The sequence below is a fragment of the Sceloporus occidentalis genome, unplaced genomic scaffold, assembly GCF_023333645.1.
Source record: "Sceloporus occidentalis isolate IW3139 unplaced genomic scaffold, rSceOcc1.0.p SCAF_1, whole genome shotgun sequence".
NCBI lineage: Eukaryota > Metazoa > Chordata > Lepidosauria > Squamata > Phrynosomatidae > Sceloporus > Sceloporus occidentalis.
In genome coordinates this window covers 149,771,683-149,799,580 of record NW_028316981.1, presented here as the reverse complement: position 1 = coordinate 149,799,580, position 27,898 = coordinate 149,771,683, and the positions used below count along the sequence as shown (strand labels likewise).

The 27,898-nt window shown below is 41.4% G+C and overlaps 1 protein-coding gene across 2 annotated transcripts; it reads right to left on the bottom strand.

The window, feature by feature from the left end:
- On the bottom strand, nucleotides 1-27,624 carry NOL11 (nucleolar protein 11). Of its 2 annotated transcripts, XM_089540950.1 has the most exons (18): nucleotides 27,258-27,616; nucleotides 25,918-26,031; nucleotides 24,521-24,577; nucleotides 23,301-23,446; nucleotides 22,425-22,482; nucleotides 21,773-21,914; nucleotides 20,681-20,878; nucleotides 20,099-20,175; nucleotides 18,839-18,962; nucleotides 17,155-17,246; nucleotides 12,954-13,019; nucleotides 10,972-11,156; nucleotides 10,646-10,771; nucleotides 9,755-9,985; nucleotides 6,268-6,346; nucleotides 5,371-5,463; nucleotides 3,673-3,780; nucleotides 1-120 (listed from the first exon to the last, which is right to left on the bottom strand). In XM_089540950.1, exons 1-18 carry the CDS (start codon nucleotides 27,399-27,401, stop codon nucleotides 7-9), a joined length of 2,154 nt encoding a protein of 717 aa, XP_089397076.1. In that variant the 5' UTR covers nucleotides 27,402-27,616; the 3' UTR covers nucleotides 1-6. The 2 variants fall into 2 exon arrangements, with proteins under 2 accessions (XP_089397076.1, XP_089397068.1); XM_089540942.1 differs by lacking the exons at nucleotides 1-120; nucleotides 3,673-3,780; nucleotides 5,371-5,463; nucleotides 6,268-6,346 and having other exon boundaries at nucleotides 8,720-9,985; nucleotides 27,258-27,624.
- Nucleotides 27,625-27,898: the final 274 nt, after the last annotated feature.

Below are 27,898 nucleotides of genomic sequence, written 5' to 3'. Positions count from 1 at the left end.
TCAATTTCAAATAAGTTTTATAACTTCAATAGAATATAAGCCAACATCTTTCGGTCGATGTATCCTCTGTAACTCTTTCAGGCTTCCTTCAATCTTGTTCAGATCAGAGTAAAAACGTGCCTGAGAAGAAAAATAAAAGTTAATAGTTGGGCTGCAAGTAATGGCAAAACCTATGAAAAAAGTAATTGGCTTCCACCAGAACAGAGAAAGGGACAGTACACAGTAGCCAAGGAAAACCCAAATTTGTTTGTAGGAGAAAGGAACACTGGCTTACCTTTGGCAATGGAGGCAGAGACATCCTGTAATGGGTTGGTTCCTTTTGTTGCTCTGATAGGCAGGAACTGAAGTTCAAGGGAACAACCCCCCTTCATCCCCAGTCCAGATTACAACCAAGAATAGTAGAGAAAGTAACAGCATAGTGGAGATTAACAGACAACTATAAACAAGGGCTAACCAGACAGAGAAAGAAGTTATAGCCCTAATGTAATATACACTCATCCCTTCACATTTACAGCCTTGACTTCTGGGGCTTTTATTATTCACAATTTTATTAATATGTTCTCTCTAAGAATATTGAGGTCCTCCAGTGCAACTCTATGATCAACTTTAACCAAAAATTGCACTCAAGGACTTAAGAGAGTCCTAGAGAGAACACTCCACTAGGCATTTGTAGCTCCTTCAGCACAATTCTATGGTCAATGTCCAGCAGATGTTGACCCACAGAGCTGCACTGGAGGACCTAGATTCTTAGAGAGGTGTTATCTCAGGTAAAAACAGTGTTTTTTGCTGTTAGCAGTTTTTCTACATTCACAGGGGCCCTGTGCCCCTAACCCCAGCGAATGTGGAGGGATGAGTGCCTAGACTCATCTGAGAGAACTCTCCCTCAGTTCTGTGTGGGTAGGATGTTTCCATTTCCATAGCCGAAAACGAACATCTTCCAAGGTAAGCCAGTGATGTAGGGCAACTATCCTGTAATGGGACATATCAAAGTTCCCCAACTGATGGGTGGGTGAACTGAGGGACATTACTGTGCCTGAACTATAGATTGCAGAACACGTATATGGAATGATGCTTCAACAGATTCTAAGACATTCAGATGGTAGTGGCAGACAAATGCAGATGGTGAGGATCAAGTGGCTGCTCTACATGTCTGAATGGGAGCGTGGTTACTAGGACATCTGAGGTAGCAGCAATACATGTGGAGTTAGAGTCCATCATTCCTGGCAGTGCACCTCCAGCCTTGTTGTAACACATGGTAATGAATGCCCTGATCCATCTTGATGAGAGTTCTGGATGATATTTTCTTGCCCACAGATCAGGAGTGGAAAGACATGAATAGACAATCCAAAGTGTGGCAACCTCAGGTGGGATTGATGTATATTTTAACGGCCCAAAGTATGTCAAGCATATGCCACATTTTTTCTGTGCCCTGTGGATTAGGACAGAAAGATTGAGAACATTTTCGTAGGCTCTATGGAACACAGTATTTACTTTAGGTGTGAATACTGGATCCAAGATTTGTTTGAATATACACAGTTCTTTCTGAATTGAGAAATCTTCCGATTCTGAAAGTCTTCTGGCTGACATAATAGATGTATTTCTGATGTGACAAATTTGTTGTCCACATTTTTTAATGGTTCAAATGATGGCTTAGTGAGGGCCAGTAGTACTGTGTGCAGATCCCAGTTGGGGAAACAAATTGTTTGAGGTGAGTACAGTTAGAGAGCTTGATGAATTGCTGGAGAGGTAGTGCCGAAGCTATTGCTGCAACTTGTTATTTTAGTGTGTTTGGTCTTAGGCCCTTATCCAGGCCATGTTGTAGAAAGAGAGCGAGTGTGTTTACTGAAACAGAATGAGAATCTAGACCTTTCTTCTTACAACACGTGCAGCACGTGTATTTGTATATATTTCACTTGTTGACTGACATCTTGAATTAATTATCATTTCTGCAACCTTCTAGTTCTTTTCTAATAAACATTTGCACTCATGTGTGGAGGCTGAGCCATCCTGGATTGGGATGATATACCTGTCCCTGAGAAGCAGGTCTTATCGCAGTGGTAATCTGAAATGATTCTGGTACATTGCCAATATTTCTGAGATCCAAATTCTTGCCCAGTGCACTGGCACCAGTATTATGTCTGCCTTTTTAAAACTTTCTTAAGCATTTTGTGACCATGGTCATCATCAGTGAGGACCTATACAGGAGATCCTTGGGCCACCTTGGGTTCAGAGTGTCCATATCCTCCATTTCCCGGGTCACGTACCTGGAGAACTACCTCAGGACTGGATTGTTATTGGTGAGGCAGAGAGATCTACCTGGAGCATCCCAAATTTGTGTGTTATTAGTTGGAACACCTCTGGGTGTTAATGCCACTCTGCCTGATAATCAGTTGATGAGGGAGATGATGAAGGCATGATGAGGACTGCCAGCACCCCTTAAGTAGCGGCCCTTGCCTTCAAGCACAGCTTGAGAGATCAGGAACTCTCTTGTAGTGGCTGTTGCCCTGCTACAAACTAGGGATTGGATCTAATTGGCGACCTCAGTCCTATATCAGCTTGGGGGGGGGGGGGGTCTGATATGTTACTAATCCCCGTCTCTGTTTCCATGCCTGATCCCTATGCCAGGACCAATGTTTGTGGTGGAGTGCACTATAGTCCAGAACAGAAGGTTCTCCAACTGCTCTTTTTGAGCCTTGTTCTGGTTCCTGTCGGTTCTACCACCGCTCACCCCCATTGCATTCCAGTAGAAAGGGGTTCTTTGGACATGCCTGGGCTCTCGTCCCTGCAGCTTACATCCAACATTTTTTGTTTATCCCTTGTTTACTAGTCCTGGCTCATGTTGGCTTGAGGGGAGAATGAAGTGGGGGGAAATGATAGAAACAGAAAGGGTTTGTTGTTAAGGTGAAGGGATGTTGCTGTCGTTAAGATGGAGAAAAACTAAGGTGTCAGAAGGTGTTAAACAAGAAACTTTTTAAAAGGGAAATATTCAGCGTGAGGAGATGCAGAAAGAAAAGCATAAATGGAGAAGTGGCAGAAACTAGACTGGGGATGAAAGGCAGTTTCTCCCTCTAGTGGCAGCTCCCTTGAACTCCAGTTTTTGCCTTTAGGAGCAAAGAAAGGGAACTAATCCATTACATGATGGTTTCTCTCTATAGCTGGAAAAAGGCAGATTTGATAGGATCATCTAAAATGGCAATGATAAATCTGTGCATATAGCTCAGGGGAGGGCAACTGTGGAAGACAGCTAGGGTTCTGCATTAGCCACTCAGGAGACAATGGAGGGTCACACCCCCCAAAAACCAATTGTTCGCCCTCCAGGGGGCATATAATAGCAGTAGCACGTACATTTCTATACCATGTATCAGTGAGCTGACCATTCTCTAAGTGATTTACAATCTGTAAGCCAGCTGCTCCCAACAAGCTGGGTACTCATTTTACCAACTTACGAAAGGATGGAAGGCTGAGTGGACCTTGGAGCCCTGCCTGGTATCGAACTTACAACCTTGCAGGTGCAGTACTGGCATTTAACCAGGGCTCCTTTACTATGTTTTTACCACCCTCTAGGCTATTTTAGGCTCAGGAGAGATATCTCTGGGAGGCCGTATGCAGCCCCATAGCCTGCAGTTTCCCCATCTCTGACACAGCTGCAATATCAAGAGTAAGTCAACTTACTTGGGCTCTTACAAATGTATGTAATGTAGACAGCAGTCTTCTTGTTTCTGGCAACATTACAACAACTGTAAAGTGAGCATCCAGAAGAAGGTATATCCAGTCCATGATCTGAAAATGAAGCCAGTGCTGCTTACATTCAGTGAAACTCAACAATGTGACATCACAGTGTTCTGTATTTCTAAACCTAAGTCCATCCCAATGATTACAAAATTTGCTGAAAATGTGTTTAGTATTCCAACCTTATAAATTTAGACTTGAAACTGATGCTGATAATATTCTAAAACATTATAAATCAGTATATAATGTTGGTAGCCTTAAGGGACTGCTTCCACAACTATGCACATGATCAGGTTAGTCTGCTTCTGAGAGCTTGGTTGGTTCAGCTCTTGCAAATGAAACATGCATTAACACTATGAGCTTCCCGTAGACAAAATAGTCACTCAGAGTGAGTGCAAAAGTGGTGCAGTTTTTGAATGAGGCCATATAATAAAAACCTGAACCACCAATGAAGTTGGCAGGGAGGGAATGGGGTGTGTGTCTACTGCTAAGAAAAAAGAGGTGTGTGTGTGTGTATCAAATAAAAACCAAGAAACTGAGGGGAGCAGTTCTTGGTGCTATTTATGTTTTTCCCCCAAAAGGAAGGGGTTACCATTAAAAGCTACTCAGCTCTAGAACATTCTGTAGATGGATCTGTGCAAGCAAAAGACCCATCTGTATAAGTCACAGAAACAACGAAGAACATACATTATCCACTGAACATATTGTTAGAAAAATGTGTAACATATTTGACAATCAGATAAAGCAGACTTAAGTCATACTACCAACTTCTTTTACTCAGGCGTGTTACAGACCGCCCCTTTGAGGCGGCCTGTAGGCACTGCTTTCCCCGGTGTATCGGGGCCTCAGCTGCCACAACGGCAGCCTCCGAGGCCCCGATCCGCCGCTTTCCAGGCCATGAGGAAGCGGCAAAAAGCTGCTTCCCCGTGGCCTGGAAAGGGGTGTCCTTGGGGCTTCAAGACCCGAGGACACCCGATGGCGGCGGGGAGGAGGAGAAAGGGGCCACTTGGCCCCTTTCTCCTCTGCGTCGCTGGGCGCAGCCATGTAAAGGCTGCGCCCAGCGACGCAAACAACGCCTTGTTTGGAGGCGGCGCGGTCGTGATGGCGGCGGCCGTGTGGAACGGCCGCCGCCATTTTCTACGTGCAGAGCGCATACTAGGGTTAGGGGGATGCAGAAGCACTGCCCCTTCCTAACCCTAGTACGCGCTTGTTGCGTACTTTAAGGCCCGTTTGTAACTTGTAATTCCTGATGTTTTGCCAGCAATTGTGGCTGGCATCTGATGCCAGCCACAGCTGCTGGAAAAACGTCAAGAATAAACTCTTCTAGAACATAGCCTCATAGCCCAAAAAACCCACAAAAAACTATTCATCATCTTATCTCCTGGTTTTAAAAAAAGTCTTCCCCAAGCCTAAAACAGGTAGGATGGGGGAACATGCCAAAATTGCCCCCTCCCCACACACTTCATAGAGGGCATGGTGTTATTTTGAGATTTTTTTCTTCTAAAAATCTGAAGGTTGGAGACTTTGCCCTCCAATCTCTGACAGTTGTCGCTTCTGATCAGTTCTTTTCAATGAGAATGAGAAGCAGATCCCCACAGGCACATCCAAGAACAAACAAATAATTTCAGTGTTCCCTTTTACCTGGTTTATGGTCACAGAAAATATGCCAGAGAAGTCTGTAGTAGCCTCAACACTGCATTTAATATACAGGTACTGCAAATACTGGAGAAACAACTAGGAAGAAAGAATCGGGTCAGTACTTTAAAATGAGATGTTCAAAAATATGCTGATTCTTTTGAAATATATTTATATCTGCAAACAAATATCCAGTTAGTTAGGATTACTTGCCTCTTATTTCTTAAATTCAATTCTAACATTTAGAAATTTGTTAATTTATTTTATTGCATTTGTATGCTGCCTTCCTCCCAGGAGGCACTCAAGGCTACTCACAGATAAAACAAACAAACAAACATTACCATAAAATTCAAAATAGTTAAAATAATCTAAACTTGTCTTGCATCACTGATTTTAGATTCAGAGATCAACAAATCTACATTTGGTCTGTAGCACTGTGCACAGAAGTAAAACTTCTGAGGTTCCTCATTCTAACAAGCTCAAGGTCATACAGTAATTATATTATAAGTAATTATAAGAGCAATACAGGGGAACTTCATTTGTCTAATTTTCTTATAAACACAGGCTAAAACTGACTTCATATTGGAAGACTTAAAAAAAAAATATCACCGTCAGAGACCACAGACTTTACAGAAACCAGTGAGAGATGAAATATTGTTCACTGGATAACTTCTGTGCTTTCTTTTCACAGTAATATATAATACATATTTAGCTATTTAACATGAACACACCCTATAAAGGCCACCATACAACTTTTCTGCTTAAATACATTCATAAGACTTCCTGTAACTTAATGTTTTAAAAGCCCCGATATGTTCAAGTGACACCTGCACCAAGTAAAAGATTCAAGTCATAGTACTCAGAAAGAGCTGCTAAGTTCTACAGAAAAACATCAATACTTACAATGACTTGTTCGGCAGAGAGATCTTTCAAATGAGGCAAAAGAAATGTTTCACTATATGCTGAACAAAGAATAGTATTTCTGCAAAACGTTCAGGCCTTATTGTCAAGGATCAATGTATGTTAAGAGCTACATTCTATTCTACTTCAAAATGTTCTCCAAAAGCAACATCTGTAAAATTAAAGCATTTTAAAAGCATTAACATAACAGTCTAGATGCTGATTTTCTATTTCTTAAAGAGGACTCCTGATTACAGAGGAACAAAATCTAGCTGCTGGGTGTGTGATTTTCAGATTCTCCTGTACCCTAACAACCCGCATGCCACACATTTCTGGAGTTCTCCAACCTTCCTGAGCAGCTTTTTCAGGAGCACAAGGAAGGAGAAGATATCCATTAAAAAAACAAGAAAATCACATAATGCCCTGCCTTCACCAGGAACACTCTGTGAATTAAATTCCTTATCTAGAACACAAGACCCAACTCTGTTTGATTTTTCCAGGTTGTCAGACTTTTGACATTGAGTAATAGTATTTCAAGGAACATGGTTCCAAAGTTCTGTATGATACAAGTCCTGGGGAACATGCTAATCCTTGATATACATTTATAAACATCCAGCCAGAGAAGACACATATTAATCAAGTTGGAGAGGAAGCAGCCCTGTCAGGGTTGGCTCCCATCTCCTCTTCCATAGCCCCCTCTGAATATTCATCATCAAAAGCCTCCTTGGAAGATAAAATCCTCCATTTCTAATTGTTGCTGAATAGAAACTGACTACAGTGCCCCAGCTGTTGTAAGGTTAGAAACACAAGGAGGATTCATTCAATACAAACAGATTCAACAGCTTTGTTAGCATAAGGAAGCTCGAGAGGAGGCAGCCACTGCTATGGGAGAAGCTGTTGCATGTTGTGCATCTTTGTGGATCCTGGAGGAGAGAGCTTCAAGAAGTGGAGCTAGGTCTAGTGGATTTGGCTTCAGCTTTTCTCATCCTAAGGGTGCATTTGAGGCAAAAGCTGAGGGTTTGTTTTTTTTTGTTAAGTATAGGATTGAAAATAAAGAAGGGGGGCCCCGGAGATTTAAATTTAAGAAAAAAAGGCCAGAGAAAACAGAAGAGACAGGCAGACGACCTTTCTTGGGCAGGGCAAGAAGAACAACAGAAGCAGGAGGAGTTCAGGACTGACAGGTCCTTTTCAGTAACATGGGCGCGTTACAGACGGGCCCATGAGGCGCCGTCATCGTGCGCGAGGGGCGGTGCTTCCTGACCCGCCTTGCCCCCAAGCGTAATGACTATGTCAAAATGGCAGCGCCGCATACACGTCGCACAGCAGAAGTGACGCCACGAGTGCGCGCGTCGGCACTTGCAGCGTCTCTTCCGGGCCGCAGGAAGGAGTGTGAAAATCGTGCTCCTTCTTTGCAGCGTCGGGGAACCATGCTGTTTGGCTGCTGCGGTTCCCGGACGCTGCAACCGGTGGCGGCGTGAGACTGCCCCTTCTGGGCCGTCTGTAACATGCCATGGTATCTTGCCTAGCCTGCGTGGTGAAATGAATTAACCACTGTTTAATGGATGGATCTTTCTCCACTGTCTTGAGAATACAAAAGTCTATGAATTGCTTTCTGAATCTGAAGAACAGAAGGTACAAGATACACGGAAAGAGGAATATTTTCCTGATGACACTTCTGCAGCATAACATTCCTTTCCATGAAAGAGGTGTGCAATCCTAGATGTTCTTGGGCTACAACTCCCATCATGCCTGACTACTCCCCATGCCAGCAATTGATGAGAGTTAAGAGTCCGAGCATCTAGATGGTCCTACACATGTTCTAGAGGTAAGCTTACCATCTTATATTAAGGAGTAGTATTAGAATTGTTCAAAAACTACTGTATATACTCATGTACAAGTCAACCCCATGTATAAGTCGAGGGCAGGTTTTGGGGACAAAATTTTGGATTTTGATATGACCCGTGGATAAGTCGAGGGTACAATTTACGGGCATGTAACAAAAGATGTAAATGACAAAGCCCCCCACATGCACGCATGCTCTCCTTGCAAAATACTATCAAGGCAGTTTCCCTCCTCCCTGGAAAAGAGGGAGACATACACACACACACTCTCTCTCCTGGTTAAAAAAAAAGCAATCAGAGCTCTTTCTGTCCTTTTCCAGGGGACAGGGGAACAGCCCCAATTGCTTTTTGTGGGGCATGTGCATGTGTGTATGCCTTCCTCTTTACCAGGGAGCAGGGAATGAACCCTGATTGCTTTTTGCAAGGCACACATGTCTCCCTCTTTCTCCTTTTGCAGGGAGGAGGAGGAAAAAAGCAATCTGGGCTCTTTCCCTGCTCCCTGGGAAAGGAGTTAAAGAGGAAGACATACAGATGCACTTTCTCCTTGCAAAAAGCAATTGGGGCGCTTTCCCTCCTCCCTGGGAAAAAGGGAGACAACACACACACATGAGCGCCTTGCAAAAGCAATTGGGGCTCTTTCCCTTCTCCCTGGGAAAAAAGGACACACACGTACACACACACACCCCTTGCAAAAAGCAAGGGGGACTCTTTCCCTCTCTGGGAAAGAGGGAGACAACACACACACATGAGCACTTTGCAAAAGCAATTGGGGCTCTTTCCGTCCTCCCTGGGAAAAAGGGAGACACACACACACGCCTTGCAAAAAGCAATGGGCACTCTTTCCCTCTCTGGAAAAGAGGGAGACACCACACACACGAGTGCCTTGCAAAAGCAATCGGGGCTGTTAACCTCTTCCCTGGGAAAGGAGGAACTCACAAACTCTTCTTGGCTGAGCAGCAGCTGTGGTGGTAAGGGGAATGGTGTGTTGGGTAGAACTTTCTCAACATTATTATCGTTTTGACCCTTTTATAAGCCGACCCAGAATTCTGGGGTCAGGTTTTTGGCATAAAATTTTCAACTTATAGATGAGTATATATGGTACTAATGTTCCATGCTGTATAGAATTAGGGATACTAATTAATTGCCAAAGTGGGTAGGGCACTTTCATAACTGCAGAATATCCATTGCAGAAAAACTTGCTTCAGTCTCATGTCAAACTGATACTGATAAATCACAGGGGTATGTAGCACTACAGATATAGGTTGCAGAGAATTTGATAGCTGCCCTTTTCACTCAGAATATTGAAGAGATTCAAGGACAACTCACTCAATATGTGCAGAAAAAAAAATCCTTGGCTACATCCCCACTGCAGAAATAATGCAGTTTGACACCACTTTAATTGCCATGGCTGAATGCTATGGAATCCTAGGATTTGTAGTTTGTTGTGACACAAGAGCTCTCTGACAGAGAAGGTTAAGTGTCTCAAAAAACTACAAATCCCAGAGGTCCACAGCATTGAGTCAGTGACAGTCAAAGTGGTGTCAAACTGGCTTATTTCTGCAATGTGGATGCAGCCCTGGTTTACTTTTCTTTTTGTAATTTGAATCAGCAATGTTTCCCCCTTTTTTTCTTTGCCTGACAAAGGATACAGTAAAGCTGCTTTTCTCGGTCCCACAGGGCACATTTCCTTTTTTTCTGTTTCACAGGATTTCTGTGTTAACAACTGTGCCTCACAGCCGTCTTCTTCCAGGGGCTCAGAACTGAAGCCATTCTGCATAACTTTAGATTGTTTTTCCAGTTTATTGTTGCGTACATTACGAACACAACATGCTAAAGAATCTAGGTTGACATTTGTTGCTTCAAGGCGGTCATCACCAATGCTAGGGGGGAAAAGGTAACAGCCTTTATTTACATGACAGTTTAAAAATTAATCCTGAAGTTGGAAACTTAAGTACTGTATAATTAGAAAGATTGCTTTAAGTCAAGACAGACAGAAGAACATGGCTTCCTTTGCATGTACCAAAAAGGTCTTACTATTTAACATGTGTTGATAAACTTCTCATGAAGAGCAAGGCAAGGTAGCATTCTAGAAGTGGCTGAGCATTATGCTAAAAGTCACCTTACAATTAATAGTTAATTTACTCTTCCTGATTTCACAAATTTAGCCTCATTTACTCTTAAGAATTATCTGTAGCTTGTACATAGTAAAATGAGAAATCATTGGAGAAGTGTAAATTATTATATAGACAAAAGATAAGTTTGGTGAATGATGTGGTCCCTGAAATGGAGATACAGTCTGTTAGCTAGAATAGTGTCAATTATGAACAGCACTCATACATACAAGAAAATATGTAAGGCAAAAAGTATATGGTAGTTCTATTACTTTCCAAAGTAGTCATCCAGATTCAGTACAAAGTGATAACTTTCAAGACTTTTCATTAGACAAACTATTTTCAAAAATATTTTAGTAATAGTTCAGAGAAAATTCTTGAAATAATAACTGGTAATTAAATTTGTAGGTAGAACTGCTTTATTCTCACCTCAGGAAAGTCCTCAGACAAGCACAAATAACTGCTTCAGGGATGTCAGGAAACTGCTGCAGGCACAGCTGTAACAAGTGTACATCTGTTTTCTCCAAGGCAACTGCCATTAAGTCAGGGCACAAACTAGGATGCAAGATTAGCAGTTAATCCCTGTATAGATGTAAATTATTCTCTAAATATCAACTACCTCTTTTCACAAAAATCTTACAGAAATTACTAGGAGCACCACAGATTGAGAAAGAAACTAATTTCTGATAGCCACTACTTCCAACCATTTCCACAATTTCTTTATTCTTTATTAGAAAAGATTAGACATTTGTCACCTGTAGGAAAGGCCTTGTGTTTGGACCAGTTGCACCAGGCACTCATGAGGAAAAAACGATGAGTCTGCTTTACATCTGTTTACAAGAGCAGATACTATGTATCCAATTGATGCTTGAAATTCGGGTGTCTGAGTACTGGATAAAAATGCCATCACCTTATCTTCTACTATATTCTCAGAGGAATCCTGAAGAAGAATATATTATTCAGTAATTTCATATTTAGTTTTATTTACATGGTCAATATTACTAAGAATTCACTGAAATTACTAAACTGGCTTAGATGTCACAGAAGTGTTAATACATGAGATGTACACTTTTTTCAGACATCTCTAATAGCACCAGATCCTGTCTGATCTTGGAAGCTAAGCAAGGTCATATCTACTTGCATAGTACACTGCCACTGAATGCCAGGTGCTGTGGTGTGTATCTCAAAGGAAGGAACTGGCAAAACCACCTCTGAGCCTTCCTTGCCTAAGAAAACCTCATGAAATTTATGGGGTCACTATAAGTCAACAGGCAACTTGAATACATAAATGTTTTCCACAGCTGCCACCATCTTAGAAAAGGCATTTCCTCTTGACTCTTCTCAGATGGTATCTGAGGGTTGCCTCCCCCCCCCCCCCCCGGAGCAATTTAAAAACCATTTAATCCAACCAATCAAATGCCACAGCTTTACTAACAGGCTTCTTTATCTGAAGTTGACTGTGTTGTGGCAAGAAGAAAAAATAGTCCTTACTTGAGCTTCCTTCCATTCAGCATTATCAGGATCCCAGGCATGTTTGTTTTGCAATGTTGCCTTAGATTTCACATACTATATTTTAATTTAAATGGCCAGTGGACTACAGATGTAAACATTGAAATATGCTGTACAAGTTTCTCCTCTCCCCAAATTTTCTACATCTGAATCATAGCATCATAATAACAGGTAGCTGACTGTAGATGGAGGAATATTTAAACACACTAAGGGTTGTATTTGTACACTTTAACTGTATACCTTAATTTTATTATCCAATTCCCTGACCTTCCCTGAATCTTAATTTCATTGACCACTATTCAAAATTTACAATTCATATGTTAAATTAAATAAAATTTTTGCTAACTTACTAAAACTAAACCACGAACAGTAATTCATTTCTTTCAAATTATTTCAAGATGAAAACTCTAAGTGCTCTCTAAAGAATGAAAAAAAGTTGTTCATTCAAAACTACACTAAAAATTGTTTGAAAAGCTAAAATTTCGTTAAATAGTCCTTTAAAAATGCCACATTATGAAATTTAAATCAAGTTAGAAATTAGAATACAAATGCTATTTAAAATGATTAATGACAAAGCTATCATTTCTACCATCTTCTTTCTGTTTTCCCATTCCCTTGATTGCTAATTGGCCCTTGTTCCATGTTGGCTTAATTTTTAAGTCTATTTCTAACATTTCCAAGACACTGAATTTGTTCTGGTGATGACAGGAGACAAATTTCCATTTCCTGTGTGTTACTGCTGCCTGCACTGCTGAAACGTAACTTGCAAGTGGTTTTCATCTTGAAATAAGGATATGGGTCAGATTCAGAGTGTGTATCCAGGTTCCTTCCACCCACAAAAAACTTCCAGTCTATTGTAGGAATCCATTTGGGAGAATGGGGAAGGAGTCTATTATTGTTGATTCCTTCCTTCTGGTCTCTTCATAGACGTCCAACTGTTCTAATCAATTCAGTCAGTACAAATTGGATAATAAAACTGGTTGTTGTATACTTAAGTTTCTGACTCTCTCTCTCCCTCTTTTCTGCTGCTTTTAAAAAAGGAAATAAAAAAACAACAACACAACAGCCACAATTTTTTTAATAATTGTGCATTAATCATTCATACTACCCAATATCTCATTTCATTTGGTTCATGCAGAAAGATGCATTAACACAAAGAAAACACTGTGACTCAAATTAACTATAATCACCCCCCTTGTTTTTACTAAGATTTTCAAAATATATTTACCTTGATAATTAAAAGAAGTTGTTCAGCTGTGAGGGTCTCCAGCTGAGTGCTCTTTCTAGACCTCAACTGTAAAAGTTAACATACAAAGAAAGAGTCATTGATAACAGTACTTAAAATTCATTGGCTTGAATCCACTTGCTAGTTTAAATTAGAGTAAACACATTGAGTTGGTAATGCCATTTACTTAAGTAACAACTTACCATTCAGCAATTAATTCAATGTTTTTGCTCTAGTTGACACTAGCAATTGGATTTATGCCTATGAAGGTTTAAAAATGCAATTGCCAGGTTTCCAGTAGTAAGTGGTATCTTGGGATACCCATGCTCTACATTAAAATTTTAGAAATGTTGTAGTAAGATGCAGTTCAATTGAAAGCTGCATTCAGTTCACTATTCTGCTTTTTGCATGATGTACAAGACAAGGAAGATGCATTAATCAGCTTTGGTCTATTCAGATGCACAGTAACAGAGAAAATTTTCATGTTTCATTATAGGGATTTTAGTACTGGCATACCTCAGTTAACAAGGCTCCTTAACAAAGCAGCTCCTTTTTACAGTCTTACTATTGAGAGCCCAGCTCTGCGCCCAATTTACTTGTTTTCTGTATGGCTAGAAGTTTTTTATTTTATTTTTGCAGCATTGGCACAGAGAGGATGGTGAAGGAGGAATGTAAAAAGCCAAAATTTCATGTTGAGCTGCAGTAAAATGGTGCACTAGAGCTTCATATGGGAAAGAATGGGATTCTAATGTGAAGTCAAAGGCTTTCATGGCCGGCATCCATAGTTTTCTGTGGGTTTTTCAGGCTATGTGGCCAAGTTCTAGAAGAGTTTGTTCTTGATGTTTCGCCAGCATCTGTGGCTGGCATCTTCAGAGAATACTGGCATGGAAGTAAGTGGGGTGTGTGTGTACACGTACACACACACACACTTTGTGACCCTGAGTTGGGAGGAGTGATTTCCATGTTCCACGTTAATCTGTGTATTGTTCTGTTGCTGAATGGCAAGGCCTCAGAGTGGGAGGATATGCAAAGAGGATTTGTGTCTGTTTAATTAGAGATCCACTGTCGGCTGGGTAACCTGGGTGGTTTTCATTTGCATTTGCTGGGCCTTGATTTTAGTGTTTTTCAGGACTGATAGACAAACCTTGGTGCGTTACAGACCGCCCCTTTGGGGCGGCCTGTATCCGGCCCTTTCCCCGCTGTATCGGGGCCTCAGCTGCCACAATGGCAGCCTCCGAGGCCCCGACCCGCCGCTTTCCAGGCCGTGGGGAAGCTGCAAAAGGCCGCTTCTCCGCGGCCTGGAAAGGGGTGTCATCGGGGCTTCAAGCCCCGAGGACACCCGATGGCGGTGGGGAGGAGGAGAAAGGGGCCACTTGGCCCCTTTCTCCTCTGTGTCGCTGGCGCAGCCATGTAAAGGCTGCGCCCAGTGACGCAAACCCCAGAAGGAGCTCCGTTTCGGAGCTCCTTCTCGCGCTGCAGAAAGGGTGCTCTAGGCGCCCTCGTGCGGTGTGCTGACATCACCACCGCACCGCCTCATTTGGAGGCAGCGCGGCGGTGACGTTGTCCCGGCGGCCCCCGTGTAGAACGGGAGCCGCCATTTTGTATGTGCTGAGCACGTACTAGGGTTGGGGGCATCCGGAAGGGACACCCCTTTCTAACCCCAGTACATGCTGAGCATGTACTTTTAGGCGCGTCTGTAACACGCCTTTGTTTACTTGAAGGGTTTCTTCTTTCCTGTTGAAGTTGTCCAGGTGTTTGTGGATTTCAATGGCTTCCCTGTGCTTTCTGACCTGATAGATGTTAGCATGGTATAGAATTTCAGTGTTTTCAAACAGCATTTTGTACCCAGGATGGTTTATAACATGTTCTGTTACTGCTGATTTTTCTGGCTGACCCAGTCTGCAGTGTCTCTCATTGTCTTTGACTCGTGTTTGAACATTGCATTTGGTGGTCCCTATGTAGACTAGTCTGCAGCTGCATGGTACGCAGTTAACTCCTGCGGCGTGAGAGGGTCTCTTTTGTCCTTTGCTGAATGCAGCATTTGCTGGATTTTCTTGGTCCGCTTGTAAACCATTTGGAGGTTGTATTTCCTCACCAGTTTCCCTATTCTGTCTGCAATTCCTCTGACGTATGGTAAAAATACACTCATTCCTCCATATTTGCGGATTTGATTAATATGTTCTCTCTAGGAATATCTAGATGCTCCAGTGCAACTCTATGGCCAACCTAGAGATTCCTAGAGAAAATACTCTACTAGGCATTTGTAGCTCCTCCAGTGCAGTTCTATGGTCATTGTCTGTCGGACGTTGACCACAGAGTTGCACTGGAGGACCTAGAGATTCCTAGAGAGGTGTCCCCTCAGGAAAAAATATAGAATTTTTGTTATTTGTGGTTTTTCCATATTCACGGGGGTCTTGTGTCTCTATCCCTAGTGAATATGGAGGGACAAGTGTACCTTCCCTTTGGGTGGTTATTTGTCTTCACTTCTCTGGGTGAAACACTGGGAACAAACTCTTCTAGAACATGGCCACATAGCCTGAAAAAACCCACAAAAAAAATGGGATTCTACTTTAGGTGATACCGTTGCAGCTGTGTGTGCTTACATATAACAGAAAAGGTATACAGGTGTATCTAGAATCACTTTGGCCTGTTACAGACTGCCAAAATAAAGCTGCTTCGGGTCTCTTTGGAGGTATGCTGTTTAAATGATGCATGCATCCTAAGAATCCGGAAGCCGCACCAAAGCAGCACTCCAGTGCTTAGGAATGGAGTGTGGCTTTGGCGCGACCTCCGGACTCTTAGGACCCATGCATCATTTAAATAGCATACCTCCAAAGAGACCCGAAGCAGCTTTATTTTGGCAGTCTGTAACAGGCCTTACTGAGCATATGTGGAGAGCACAACAGAAATAAAACGGGAAAGCACACTAGCTTGCCTCACCTGCTTCCCTGGCAAACCGAAAAAACATATGCTTGTATGTTTTGCCCCAAAGGAAATCATTTTGGAAGAAACTTTCAATTGTTCTTGAGAAGATTTTAAAATGTTTTTGTTTACTTATGCAAGGCTTATCTGTCCTGATTATTTCATTTTACATAGGCATAAAGTCAGTTTTGAATAAAAAGTTTGCCAAAACATTTTGAACTGTTTTTCTTTTTTGTAAGGCAGGAACCTACTCCAATTCTTTTTTCATGTTGTTTCTATCTTTGGTATCAAAGCTTCTGTTAAAGAAGTGAAGCCCAGGAACATCTCTACTTTGTTAACTGAGGCACACCTGTATAACATAAACCTTTTAGGCTTATCAACAAAATTTGCATTTAGCTCAAGCTTTAAGACTGATTTCAGCCCATATAAAGAAAAGTTCTTTAAAAATATTTTTAACCGAAATTAAAAATAAGAATCTTGTTGAAATTGGAGGGGACAATCCCCCCGCCCCCGAAAGAACATCTGTTCTGAATGCATGAAGGATCATTCCGAACATAGGAAACAAGAAAGGGTGTAAGAATAACAAGCAAAAATCACTCGTCTTTCTTCCGCTTGTGGCATTTCCTCCTTAATCTTGCTCCTCTTTAAAAACAACACAGAGATAATTCAGTCATTTGGACTAATTTTGAGATGCGTACACACACTCATACAGTTTACAGACATTTATTTGAACAATGAACTGGAAACCAATACGGGTATGTAACAAATTTATAGTTTGAATGCCACTGTATCATGCCATCTGCAATTTAATATTCAAAAAAGAGGCTGGAATTACAGAAGCAGCATGTATTTATGAAAATACACATCTCTGTTCCTAATCTTACCAGTGTTTGTGCAAGAAAGTTTATAGATGAGGTGATTTCAATCCCACTTCATACAAAAACAAAGGCTTACACTGAGACCAACTTAGTTCCCAGCATGCTTTTAAAAATTTACCAATGGTAAACTAAGTATTTACATTTATTCATTTGTTTGTTACCAAAGACATTAGGACAGATCTTCTTGTGCTAGATCAATTTTTGTTTTGTGTATACGTCTTACTGAAATAATTTTGGGATTTGTTTGCTTCTTGAATATGGGATTTGCTCTAGCCGCTATTCAGAAAAGGTTTTTGAATTTGCTATCATCACACAACCAAGTAATATTTATGTATTATATAAAAGATTTTATGTATTTATTATATGATCAATAAAGAAAAGAAACAAAAAATAAGCATACATACCTGTCTCTTAGCAGGTGGAGGCTGCTCTGGCTGTGCACCTATCACATCATCTTCCTGAAGTGCATTCCAATTCACAGAGATAGGCTTCATTCCTGGAAACAAAAATATAAGAAAATATTCACTTGGAAGCAATAAAGTACTATATATGTGTATGTTTCAAAAAGGTGATTTCTTTGAGTTGTGATCATGTAAATCTGGACATGGAGTGTAGATTGTACAGTCTCACGTACATGTCTGTGTGTATGTATCTTCAACTCGGCTGTTGATTTATGGGGACTCCATTAATTACATGGGTTTTCTTAGGCAAGGAATACTCAAGAAGTGATTTTGTCTGTTCCTTCTTCTGAAATACAGCGTACAAGATCTGGTGTTAAGTTAGCGGTCTCCCAACCAAGTACTAACTGGGACTGACCCTGCTTAGCTTCCATGATCAGATGGGATCTGATTTTAGGGTATTTGTGTTTTCCCTGATAAAGTGTTCCTTTCTTGTTCCAGAATCATATCAGAGGGCAGCATGAATCATGTACTGTAGAAAGTTTTTACTTGTGTGTGCATATATTGGATTTACAATTAATCAAATGTGATGTTTTAAATATCCAACATATGTTTCTTGTTAACTGCCCTCGAGTCAATCTCAACCTATGACAATCCTGTGGATAAGACATCTCAAAGACCCCCTGTCCTCCACTACTCTGCTTAGTTCCTGCAAACTCATACCTGTGACCTCCTTAATAAAGTCTGTCCATCTAGCATGTGGCCTTCCTCTCTTTCTACTTCCACCTTTCCTAGCATTATTGTTTTTTCCAATGAGTCATGCCTTCTCATGATGTGTCCAAAGTACGACAGCCTCTGTTTTGTAATCTTGGCTTCCAGAGAGATTTCTGGCTTGATCTGCTCTAGGACTCACTTGTTTGTCCCTAAAACAGACACAGCTGGTCTCAGAGCTGGTGTTGGAGTTGCCTAGGCTGTTAGTCTTGGGTGACTTCAACATTCCACTTGAGACCAGTTTGAAAAAACTACCAAGTGCAGCTTGGGAGTTCATGGTATCCATGGCAGACATGGGCCTATCCTAGTTAGTCTCTGGGCCTACACACTGTGCGGGTCATACCCTCAATATGGTCTTTAGTACGGAACAGGAATATCTGAGAGCAGAGGTATTTAATATCACTGCACTGCCATGGACGGATCATTTCCTGGTCAAGGTGGGGACTGAAGGCCACTGTTTGCCCCGTTGGGGATGGTGGACCCATTAGAATGGTCCGCCCACAAAGGCTAATGGAAACAATAGGATTCTAGAAAGCCCTACAGGGTTTAATGGTTGGTAACGACGGTAACCTGACCAACACTTGGTCAACCCTGGGAATAGTGACCTGACCAAGGCTATTGACACAATCGCTCCCAAGTGTACTTTCCAGCCCACTCCTAATCGCCAACTTAGAAATATGAAGCTGGCTGGACGATGACTAGAGCACCCCGGCGGAAAACCTGACTCTTATCTGACAAGACATGCCATAGGAAAGTTCTTTATTCCTAGGGAGTGGTAATACATGCAGTGAAGAAATCCTTCTCCTCTGCATGTATTGAGTTTAAGTGGACCAGTTTTACACATTATTTCCCAGAAATGAATAAATCAAAAGGATGTCAATTTGGAAGGAAACATCAAGCTTTGTAATTTAGTTCCTACCTGAGGTTTGCATATCTTTGATTTTCCCGACAGCAGCAGCTAAGGAGGAGGTTTCACACTTATACAGAATCACTCTTATCTCCTTACCATGTGTTACAAAGAGTTTGTCTCCATAACACCAGCACTAAATAAATAAATGAATACATGGTTAGTGTGCAAAAAGTGATTTAATCAAGTGGACTCATGCCACCATTAGACTCTAAGTTACTATAAAACGTTTGAGACTTCTCATTTCTATAGAAAGTTAAGCTTTTCCTCATCTGTAATTTCACTCTTCCTACAACTGACTGATTAAATATTTTGAATCTCCTTTTCCTTGAAAGAACTGCCCAGAGACACACATTTTCCCAGTTCATGTTAGATGCATGGATGATTAATTGTCTGTCTTCCTCCCCATCTAAACATGTCCCCATCCTTTTCCAACAGTTTCCACTATCGCTGTTTACTCCTGCTAGCAGTGGATAAATAACTATCTCAAAGTTAGAGGATATGCACAATTTATTTTGGGGGGAAAAAAACACTGCAAAATTGTTTGACTTCTGGAGGGCCCAAAGGGCCTCGAAATATGGTGGAAATGCCCTACCTACTCTCAGAGGACATTAGTGGGCATTTTGGGATTGAAATCTTTTGCACATTTTTTTAATTCCCAGGGGGACCTGGGGGACACAAAAATGGCTCTAGAGCTGCACTCTGCCCACCACTGGATTATTTATTTGAAAGTTTTACATCTTGCTCTTCAGTAACAAAGGCTAACAAAGCAGTTTAGCAAGATTCATAAATATGACAGATTTGCATAACATGCAAAATATAATTCAGTGTAATGTGCACAACCACGTATGAACAGTAGTGAGCCTCATACCTATGCCTTCTCCCATCCTTCCTCTTAAGTGACCAGGAAAAGTTTGGACTATAGCTATAACTATAGCTATTTGTGTTGTCTGTAGCGACGAAATTTTAACAATAACTGTGGTTAATTTCAAACAGTTATCAAGCTAATTTGTTAAAAACAGTTTATAGTATGAGCCACAATTCTAGGTCCCAGTGACATAACCAATTGTGATTAGCTAATAGCCAAAGAAAATGTTTCTCAATTCTGAGTCATATAGCAGGAAAAGAAGATGGGTGCAAGAAAAAGATTTATTGAAGCTCATGCGTGTCACACTAAGCTTGAAATGCAAACATAGCCAATATTTTTAAAGTACACTAAAAATAGGTAATTATTTAAAATCTCAGTATTGCACTTGTTACAACATAGCTTACTTGTCCAGTGGTTCCCTGTGGCAATTCTTTTGAAGCCTGCAATGTTTGGAATGTTATATTCCATATGGAAAAATAATCTGAGAGAGAGAGAGAGAGAGAGTGGGGGGGGGGAACACATCAAATACAATGTGCATAGTCTTAAACTGCAAATGTCACACAGAAATGTACTTACAGAACTTAGACAAAATACTTGCAAAGTAATGAATATATGAAAGCTTTTCTCTTAAATACTTGCAATTACTGCTTTAATTCACATTTGATATTTTGATTTCCAAAATACAGTTCAACAAGTCTTATGTAAACAGTGAAGCCCAAGTGAAGCCAAATTGGTCACTCTATGTACCAAGGAAAATCAGTATCCTTTGTTATTGACTTTTATTAGGCCTTCCTGTTCTATCCCTTTGTTAGATTATGAGCCCTAAGACAGTACTCTGCTGCTAATGTTTTATATTGTAAAATATCTGATTTTACATGCTTAATCAACATTATTTTGTTTTCTGAGAACCCTGCTAGGGTTTTCCCCTGCTTTAGAGCCAACAAGTTACTCCTAGCAATTCTACTGTAACAGCTGAATTACCTTACCTTTAACATTACTATCAGGGACATCCAGGTATCCTGCTACAGCAATATGATCTTTATCAAGAATGACAATTGAAGTTCCTTTTAAAATGTTGCCAGATATTACAAGCCTGACCAGGAGTGACTTTGACAGAACTTGCTCTTCCTCAGAATCACTTTGTGATAGTGGCACAAGAACTTTAAACACACAGCCATTTGAATCTGTAAAAAATAATCAAGCTACATAGTAGTTAACAAGAACATGAAATATAAGTTGGGATCCAAAAAATATAACTGAGACACAAGACAAAGAGATATTGTTGAGAAGTCAAGGTACGTTCCCCCTCCCATCTACTGCTTGGAGACTCCATCTAGCACAGGCACAGTAACCATCACTGACCCAAGATTCCAAGAAAGTTGAGACTAAATCATGCATGGTCACAGACTTCCATACTGTTTTTGTTCTCAGTTAAAAACTCTATTGACAGTAGAGACTGTAGCCACTCAATTTTCCAAGAAAACGCTCAACTAATAATTAAATTATATTAAGGAAAGTTAAAAGAAACACAGAATGATGCTTGCCTTTCAGTTTCTAGTTCTCCAACTTTCTAAAATCAATTTACTTTCGTGTGACAAGAATGAACTTGATTTATAGAAGCAGACATACACCATGAGTTCACACATACTGAGAGCAGAACAAACACTTCCAAACCACAGCTGAAGCACAAACCAGAATGCTGTGTGTGGATGGAATGGCCAACAATTCAACTGTAAAATCTAGGGCACATGCATATGCACACACATCTGTATGTGCATGTGTAAATGCTGATATCACTTCTTCTTGAATTTGAAGGGAATAGGAGGAAGGGAAAGATAGAGTGTATGAGCCCGAGTCATGTTTTGATACTGGGTCTGAATTATGCCATTTTTGTTTATGCTTTCCTGACAGCTAGATGAAATTATACAGTTAGAATCTACTAAGTACTGCTATCCCCACTGTTTATACACATTTTAATATAGAAAGACTTTTTAAAAAGAGATAACATGCTTTTTAATAGGAATTTTCTTCAAAGCAGGGAGTCCATATTGTACAATTAAATTTACTTAGATACTTACACAAACAAAAGAGTGTAACAATTTTGTTGTTCAAATATCCTGCAAAGCTCAGTGGGGTAGATGACTCACTCCCTGGTTCAAGTTTAAACTTCTGAAGGACACATTTATTACACTGATAAATGTATACGAAGTAATTTCCATTCTAAAGAAAAAAAATGTTTTTTTTAATTTTTATTTCCCAGACAACCAGTCTCATTTAAAAGGCATCATAGTTAGATGGAAGGCATTAACTTAGATTTGGGTGGCCTAGGCTTAATATTAATACATGCACACTGAAAAAGCGAACAGAATACAGTAAGATAATCAGCAAGATGATAGGAAAAGAAAAAGTCTGACTGAACAGCTTGGAAATCTACTGAAGCACTTATGGTCAGAAAGATAAGAGAGATAAGAAATAAAGTATGGATTATGTAAATGCTATTAGTGTCTACCCACTGACTAGGATTAAGTATTTGAGAAGACGCAGCACACTTATATTCTGCTATTAGAATTATGGTGTATCATCTGTAAATGGACACATGAAGTATTAAGAACTTGAATCTGTGAATTAGTATTTGTAAGATCAACTTCATCTCTTCAATATACTCACACTGTATTTATATTATAACTACTTTAATTAATAATATGACTACTTTAGAATTTTAACACTCACCTGCTCAGTAATAAATGTAAGAATAGGCTGTTCAACTCCCATGAATGCATTACTCCATCTAAAAAGTTATATGATTATTACTACACGACTGAAAACTTTTTGCAAATAAAACACTGAATACACTATCTGAAGTACTAAATGTCTAGCCATTGCGACACAACTATCAGTAGAAGTGAAACAAATTCAAACATATGAAATAAAGTGTCCTGTATTTTGTGCCATTTTTCTTTGATAAGCAAACAATCTTTATCCACAGTACTCCTTAGAAGTGTCATGTCTAATTAAGAAATGATTGTGTTCACTGAAAGAACATGAAAGAAATGAATATGGCATTACAAAGATACAAGGTCATAGGGAATCCACAGTAATAACTCCTCCATTCTCAGCAGATAATTCTGGAACTAGACTGAGATGACAGGGAGGGGATTTGAAGAGACCATGGCGAGTTACAGACCGCCCAAAAGCGGGCGGTCTGGCGCCGGCTCCATTAGCTACGGCGAGAAGCCCCAGCGGCCAGACTGCGAGGCTTCCCAGCGCAGCTAAAAAGGAGCGCCGAAATGGCGCTCCTTTTTGGGCCCCGGAAGTGGCACCGCGAGGCGCGCACTTGCAATGTCACTTCTGCCGCGCCACGTCTGGATGCTGTGCGTCCAAGACGTAAATATGGCAGCGCCCATGTGGACGGGCGCTGCCATTTAGTACGCGCTCTGCGCATCCTAGGGACAGGGGCAGTTAGGAAGGTGAGAACCTTCCTACCCCTAGCATGCCTCTTCCTAACCTTAGGACGCGCAGAGCGCATACTAAATGGCAGTGTGTAACCCGCCAATGTATCACAATGGCTCCTGAATAAACTCTGAATTATAAAGCTGCAGCACTCACCTAATAACCTCATCTGAAACAATATTTTCAATTTCTTGCTGAGGTGCAGCTAGCAAAGCATCCAAACTCTTCACAGCACCACACTTGAACAGGACCAGGGGTTCAGTATGAGGCAGAGAATGTATCCGATATACATCTGCGGACAACTGAAAAAACAGTTGTACACTTTATTCTCAAATACAAAAAATGCAACAGAGGGTGACAAAGTACTATGTATTAATAAACAGTGTAATAAACAGTGTAATACAAAGGCAATTGCTGTGAGTACTGATGGAGGCACCTGAATAAATTGCAACTCAGTTCCAACTATTAGGCTAACCAGGGCCCAAAATAGATGGGCCAAAAGCTTTGCCTTTGGGCCAATCCAGGACTGTGGCGTCCAGATACCACACGCCTCCAGATTGGGTCAAAACTGCACTGTGGCCGCCTAAGGCAGCCCTAACCTAGCTGCGAAAGGAGTGCAGAAAAGGCATTCCTTACCAGTGGTCCGTTGTGAATCACGACATCTGGTCGCCATGGTCCCATGCCGCTCAGGGCATGCTCATGTTTGGAGCAGCTTTTGGCCGCCCCAAGCCACTCATTTGTTTGAGTCCGAGGCTTACTTAAATCTCGTGACATTTTCTCCTCAAACCTTAAAAGAGTAACACTGAGAACTCTACTGTATCTCGATTGGCAAAAAGATCTAAATTAAAATTCTAACTACCACTAACATCGGAAACAAAAGACTCCTTCAGCAAATAGAAGGGTTTTTTTAAACAGCATGAAACCTTTCTTTGTAGATGGCCTTTAATAAATTATTTTTTTGACTGAGCAGGAACTGAAATTCCCGACCATTATTCCTGGATGTGGTCCAAAACTCTCATGCATAGGATGCTCCACCGGAAAACACAGCTTTTACTGCTTACTCAACCTTCCTAAATTTCACCCTGTCAGGGGTCCAGAGGATTCTGGAACTGTGTTTCAGGGGACACAAGGAGAAACCTGGAGGGGGGAATCCTTCGTCTCTTTCTCCTTTGCCCACTTCCTCTGCTAAATGAAATCCCCTTTTGTGAAAGAGTGGAGCAATTCTGTTTGCAAAAAGGAATGTCTAAACTCAGTCCCTTCTTGCAAGACTGATATAAGAATACTGAGAACTAGTGCCAGCAATTAAATACAGAAAACCTGGCTTCATCTAAAGGTAATACAGAAAGTTATTTATTTTTTACAAATTTTAAACTTACTGTGGCTTTAAAAACTTTGTCCAAGTTAGTGTCATCCTCCTTCCATATCTGTAAAACCTAAAAACCAAAAAGAGCTAGTTTTAAAAAGTGGAAATAGTGTTTGCTAAATCTTACTCTCAAAGCCTGGACAGATAGAGATGATTTGGGACAATAGTCTAAAATGCTTCTGAAGACCATCTGGTTCCGAGAAGTGTTCCCAGGCATTGCATAATTGTCACTTGCTATTTGATGTTCTTTGTTGCCTGTTTTACTGAATAATTTCTTGTACTGCTATGTATTTTATATGTATTATCCTACTAGAGAGGCAGGCTAACTCCAACAGGCCTCCCTGGAAGAAGTTTACCCATCCATTAAGAAGCCAAGCTCTCCCTCCAGTCCATCTGCCTTGGTCCAGGCCACGGAGGTAGAGAAGAACTGCTGGACCTCATCCCCTTCCCCACCACGACTCCCTTCTCCTTTTGTGTGGTGTCTGTTTAGATTGTAAGCCTGAGGGCAGGGAACCGTCCAATTAAAAAGATTGTATGTACAGCGCTGTGTAAATGTATAGTGCTTTACAAATAAAGGTTAATAATAATAATAATAATAAATGTGGGGGACTAGTAGTTTTGTCCCTTCAACGTGCCATGGACCAGTGCTATATTTGTGTCTCATGTCTACAACTGTTTCTTTCTGTTTTGGAAATTCACCATGGTACGTCAGTTTGTGAGCCAACACTTTGAATAGTGCTGGACTAAGCATAGAGAGAGAATGAATATCCAAAACAGGTGTTGTGCACAAACTTTTATATACTGTAATTTAAATATCCATCGTTAATAGAAACTCCTAATCCATATGTCATGTATACAGCACACTCAAGGTAGCTCTGCATTTTACTTTTTAACTTTCCCACTTGCACTGACCTTTGTGCAAAAACCCCTCATCTTCAGTAGGAAAGGAAAGATTACAATCTCATACCAAATGGTTGCTTTCAGTTGAAGTGTATTAATAAACACAATAAATTGATTTCAACTGAGGTATATTTAGGAATCCAACCTTAATTTCTCAGAGTTAGTTACTTGGGTCATGGTCAAGTTATTTACTTTGTGAGAACATGAACAAAATCTCACATCACCCACACCATCATTTAGTTGAACAATATATGGCTTAATCACATATCAATGTTTAGCTAATGCCACTTTTCAGGGAAAACAGACCCCACTACTCTCTTCCTAGAACAAAAACCCACTGCTATCTTTTTGATAAGATTCAGTAACATTTAATATTTTCAATTTTTTAAAAAAAAAGTCAGTTCCATAAGAGGACTATAACAAATTTGCAATTTTCAGAAAACCTGTACCATTGCCTACAACATCCCTGCATAATCCCAATTAGATACACATGTCAGTAACAAACCATACCTTGTCATCATGAACAATAACAAACTCTCCTGTTTCAGAATTGCACACGGCCGGGCATGTAATTGTTTGGCCTTGTTTGACTGACCAGCAACCCAAAGGTTTTTGGTCGGAAACCTTCAAGAAAGTAAAAGTTATCAGTTATTATGATATTAGCATATCAGCATAAAAGGATTCAGTAAGCCATACAATAACTTCTATGTAAATGTTATGCAGTGGGAAAAAACCCTGGAACCATACTGACATATACTCCGAACACACAAGCTATAATTGTATCAAGAGTACAGAACCATAGCAAGTCCATCCCTGCTTCCAGCATGCTTTTTGTCCTTAAATCTAGTTTTAGGGTTTCTTTTAATCTGTTTTCAAACCAAGTTTGGCTTAGTAAAACTGGCTTTAAGTAATGTTTTAATCTGTTTATAAAGAAGATTTTAATCTGTTGTTCATTATCTTTGCAGCTTGATGCGAGCTGAAACTCACAAATACTCACAAAAACCTCAGACTTTATTAAAGAGCACAAAAGAGGGGGTTCATTCTTTTTTTTCTAGCACCGATAACCCATTTCCATCACGTGCATCAGAATTTTAACTACAATATTAAGGAATGGTGTAACTTTTTAGAAGAAAGCATGCACCTATCTGTGCTAATATACAGACTGACTGTAACTTTAAGGCTCTTCTCCACCAAATGTACCAATGAAAAAAGTATGCAAGGAATAGGTAAGAAAATGCTACTGTGGTTTATTCCCCCACCCACAGGTCTGAAAGCAGAACCAAGATCACACAAGTAGAGGCAGCCCTTCAAACAATCTGGGCACCTGACGCTTCAAAAGGTGAACCGGTAGCTTGACAAGGCATCAGGCAGTAGCAGCCAGTCCTCTGAAGAGACCTGCCCAGCAAAGCCCATGACAGCCATAAGGGTTGCCATAAGTCAAAGGTGAGTTGGGAGGGAGGGAGGGAGGGAGGGAGGGAGGCACGCAACAACAAAGGCCAACCTATAATGGGGGGTTGTATTTGCGAGTTTTAGCATGGCAGATTCCTTCAGAGGGGGGTTGCAACTGCCATCCTCTGAGGCTGAGAGAGTGTGACTTGTATATGGGAATTTCAGCTTGGCAGGTTCCTTCAGGAGCAGTTTACCGCGGAGGCTGAGAGAGTGTGACTCGTATCTGTTCCAGCTTGGCAGGTTCCTTCGGAAGGGCCTTGCCACTGGCACCCTGTGAGGCTGGGAGCCCCCTCATATATATACAGTATATGCGTGCGTGTGTGTATAGATACACATACATACATACACATGGCTCCATAAAGGACCCGAGTTCCGCAGCCCCGCCGTCGGGGCCCCCTTACCTGATAAAGCGTCACCGTGCGGCCCCTCTCCGTGAGCAGCACCCGGTCGGCGTCGGGCTCCAGGCCCAAGGGCGCCTGCGGAAGGGCCCCCCCCGCTGCCGCCGCCAAGGAACACAGGGAGAACTCCTCGCAGAAGGACGCCATCTTGGAGGAGGCCACGCGAGGAGGACAGGAGGAAAGCCTTGTGCGCCTGCGCCAGAAGAGCCCCGCCCACCTCCTGGGCTCCTTGCAACAAGGGCGACAGAGTTTAGGGAAAGAGCGGCACGTCGAGTTAAAATGTCTTCCATTTCGGTAGCGGACTCGGCTTAACGGAAGCCCTGAGTTGGTGCCAGGGCGACTCGGAGGCCTCTCATCTATAGGGCCCCCATAAGTCCAGTCTGACTTGAGGGCAGTCGACGCAGCAACGAAATCATGTCGCTCGCTTCTCAGTCTCCAGCGCCACCTAGTGAGCGGGAGGTGGAATGCATATCACGGTCGCGTTAGTAGTGAGACTCCTGAAGGGGAGGAAGGTTCTGAGTGCAGTGACATCACTCCCCCCTCGTTTAAGGTGTCACTTGGTACGGTCCACACTCCCCGCACCCCCCGCCGGTGCGGGGAGTGTGGACCGTACCAAGTGACACCCTAAAAGAGGGGGGGCGATA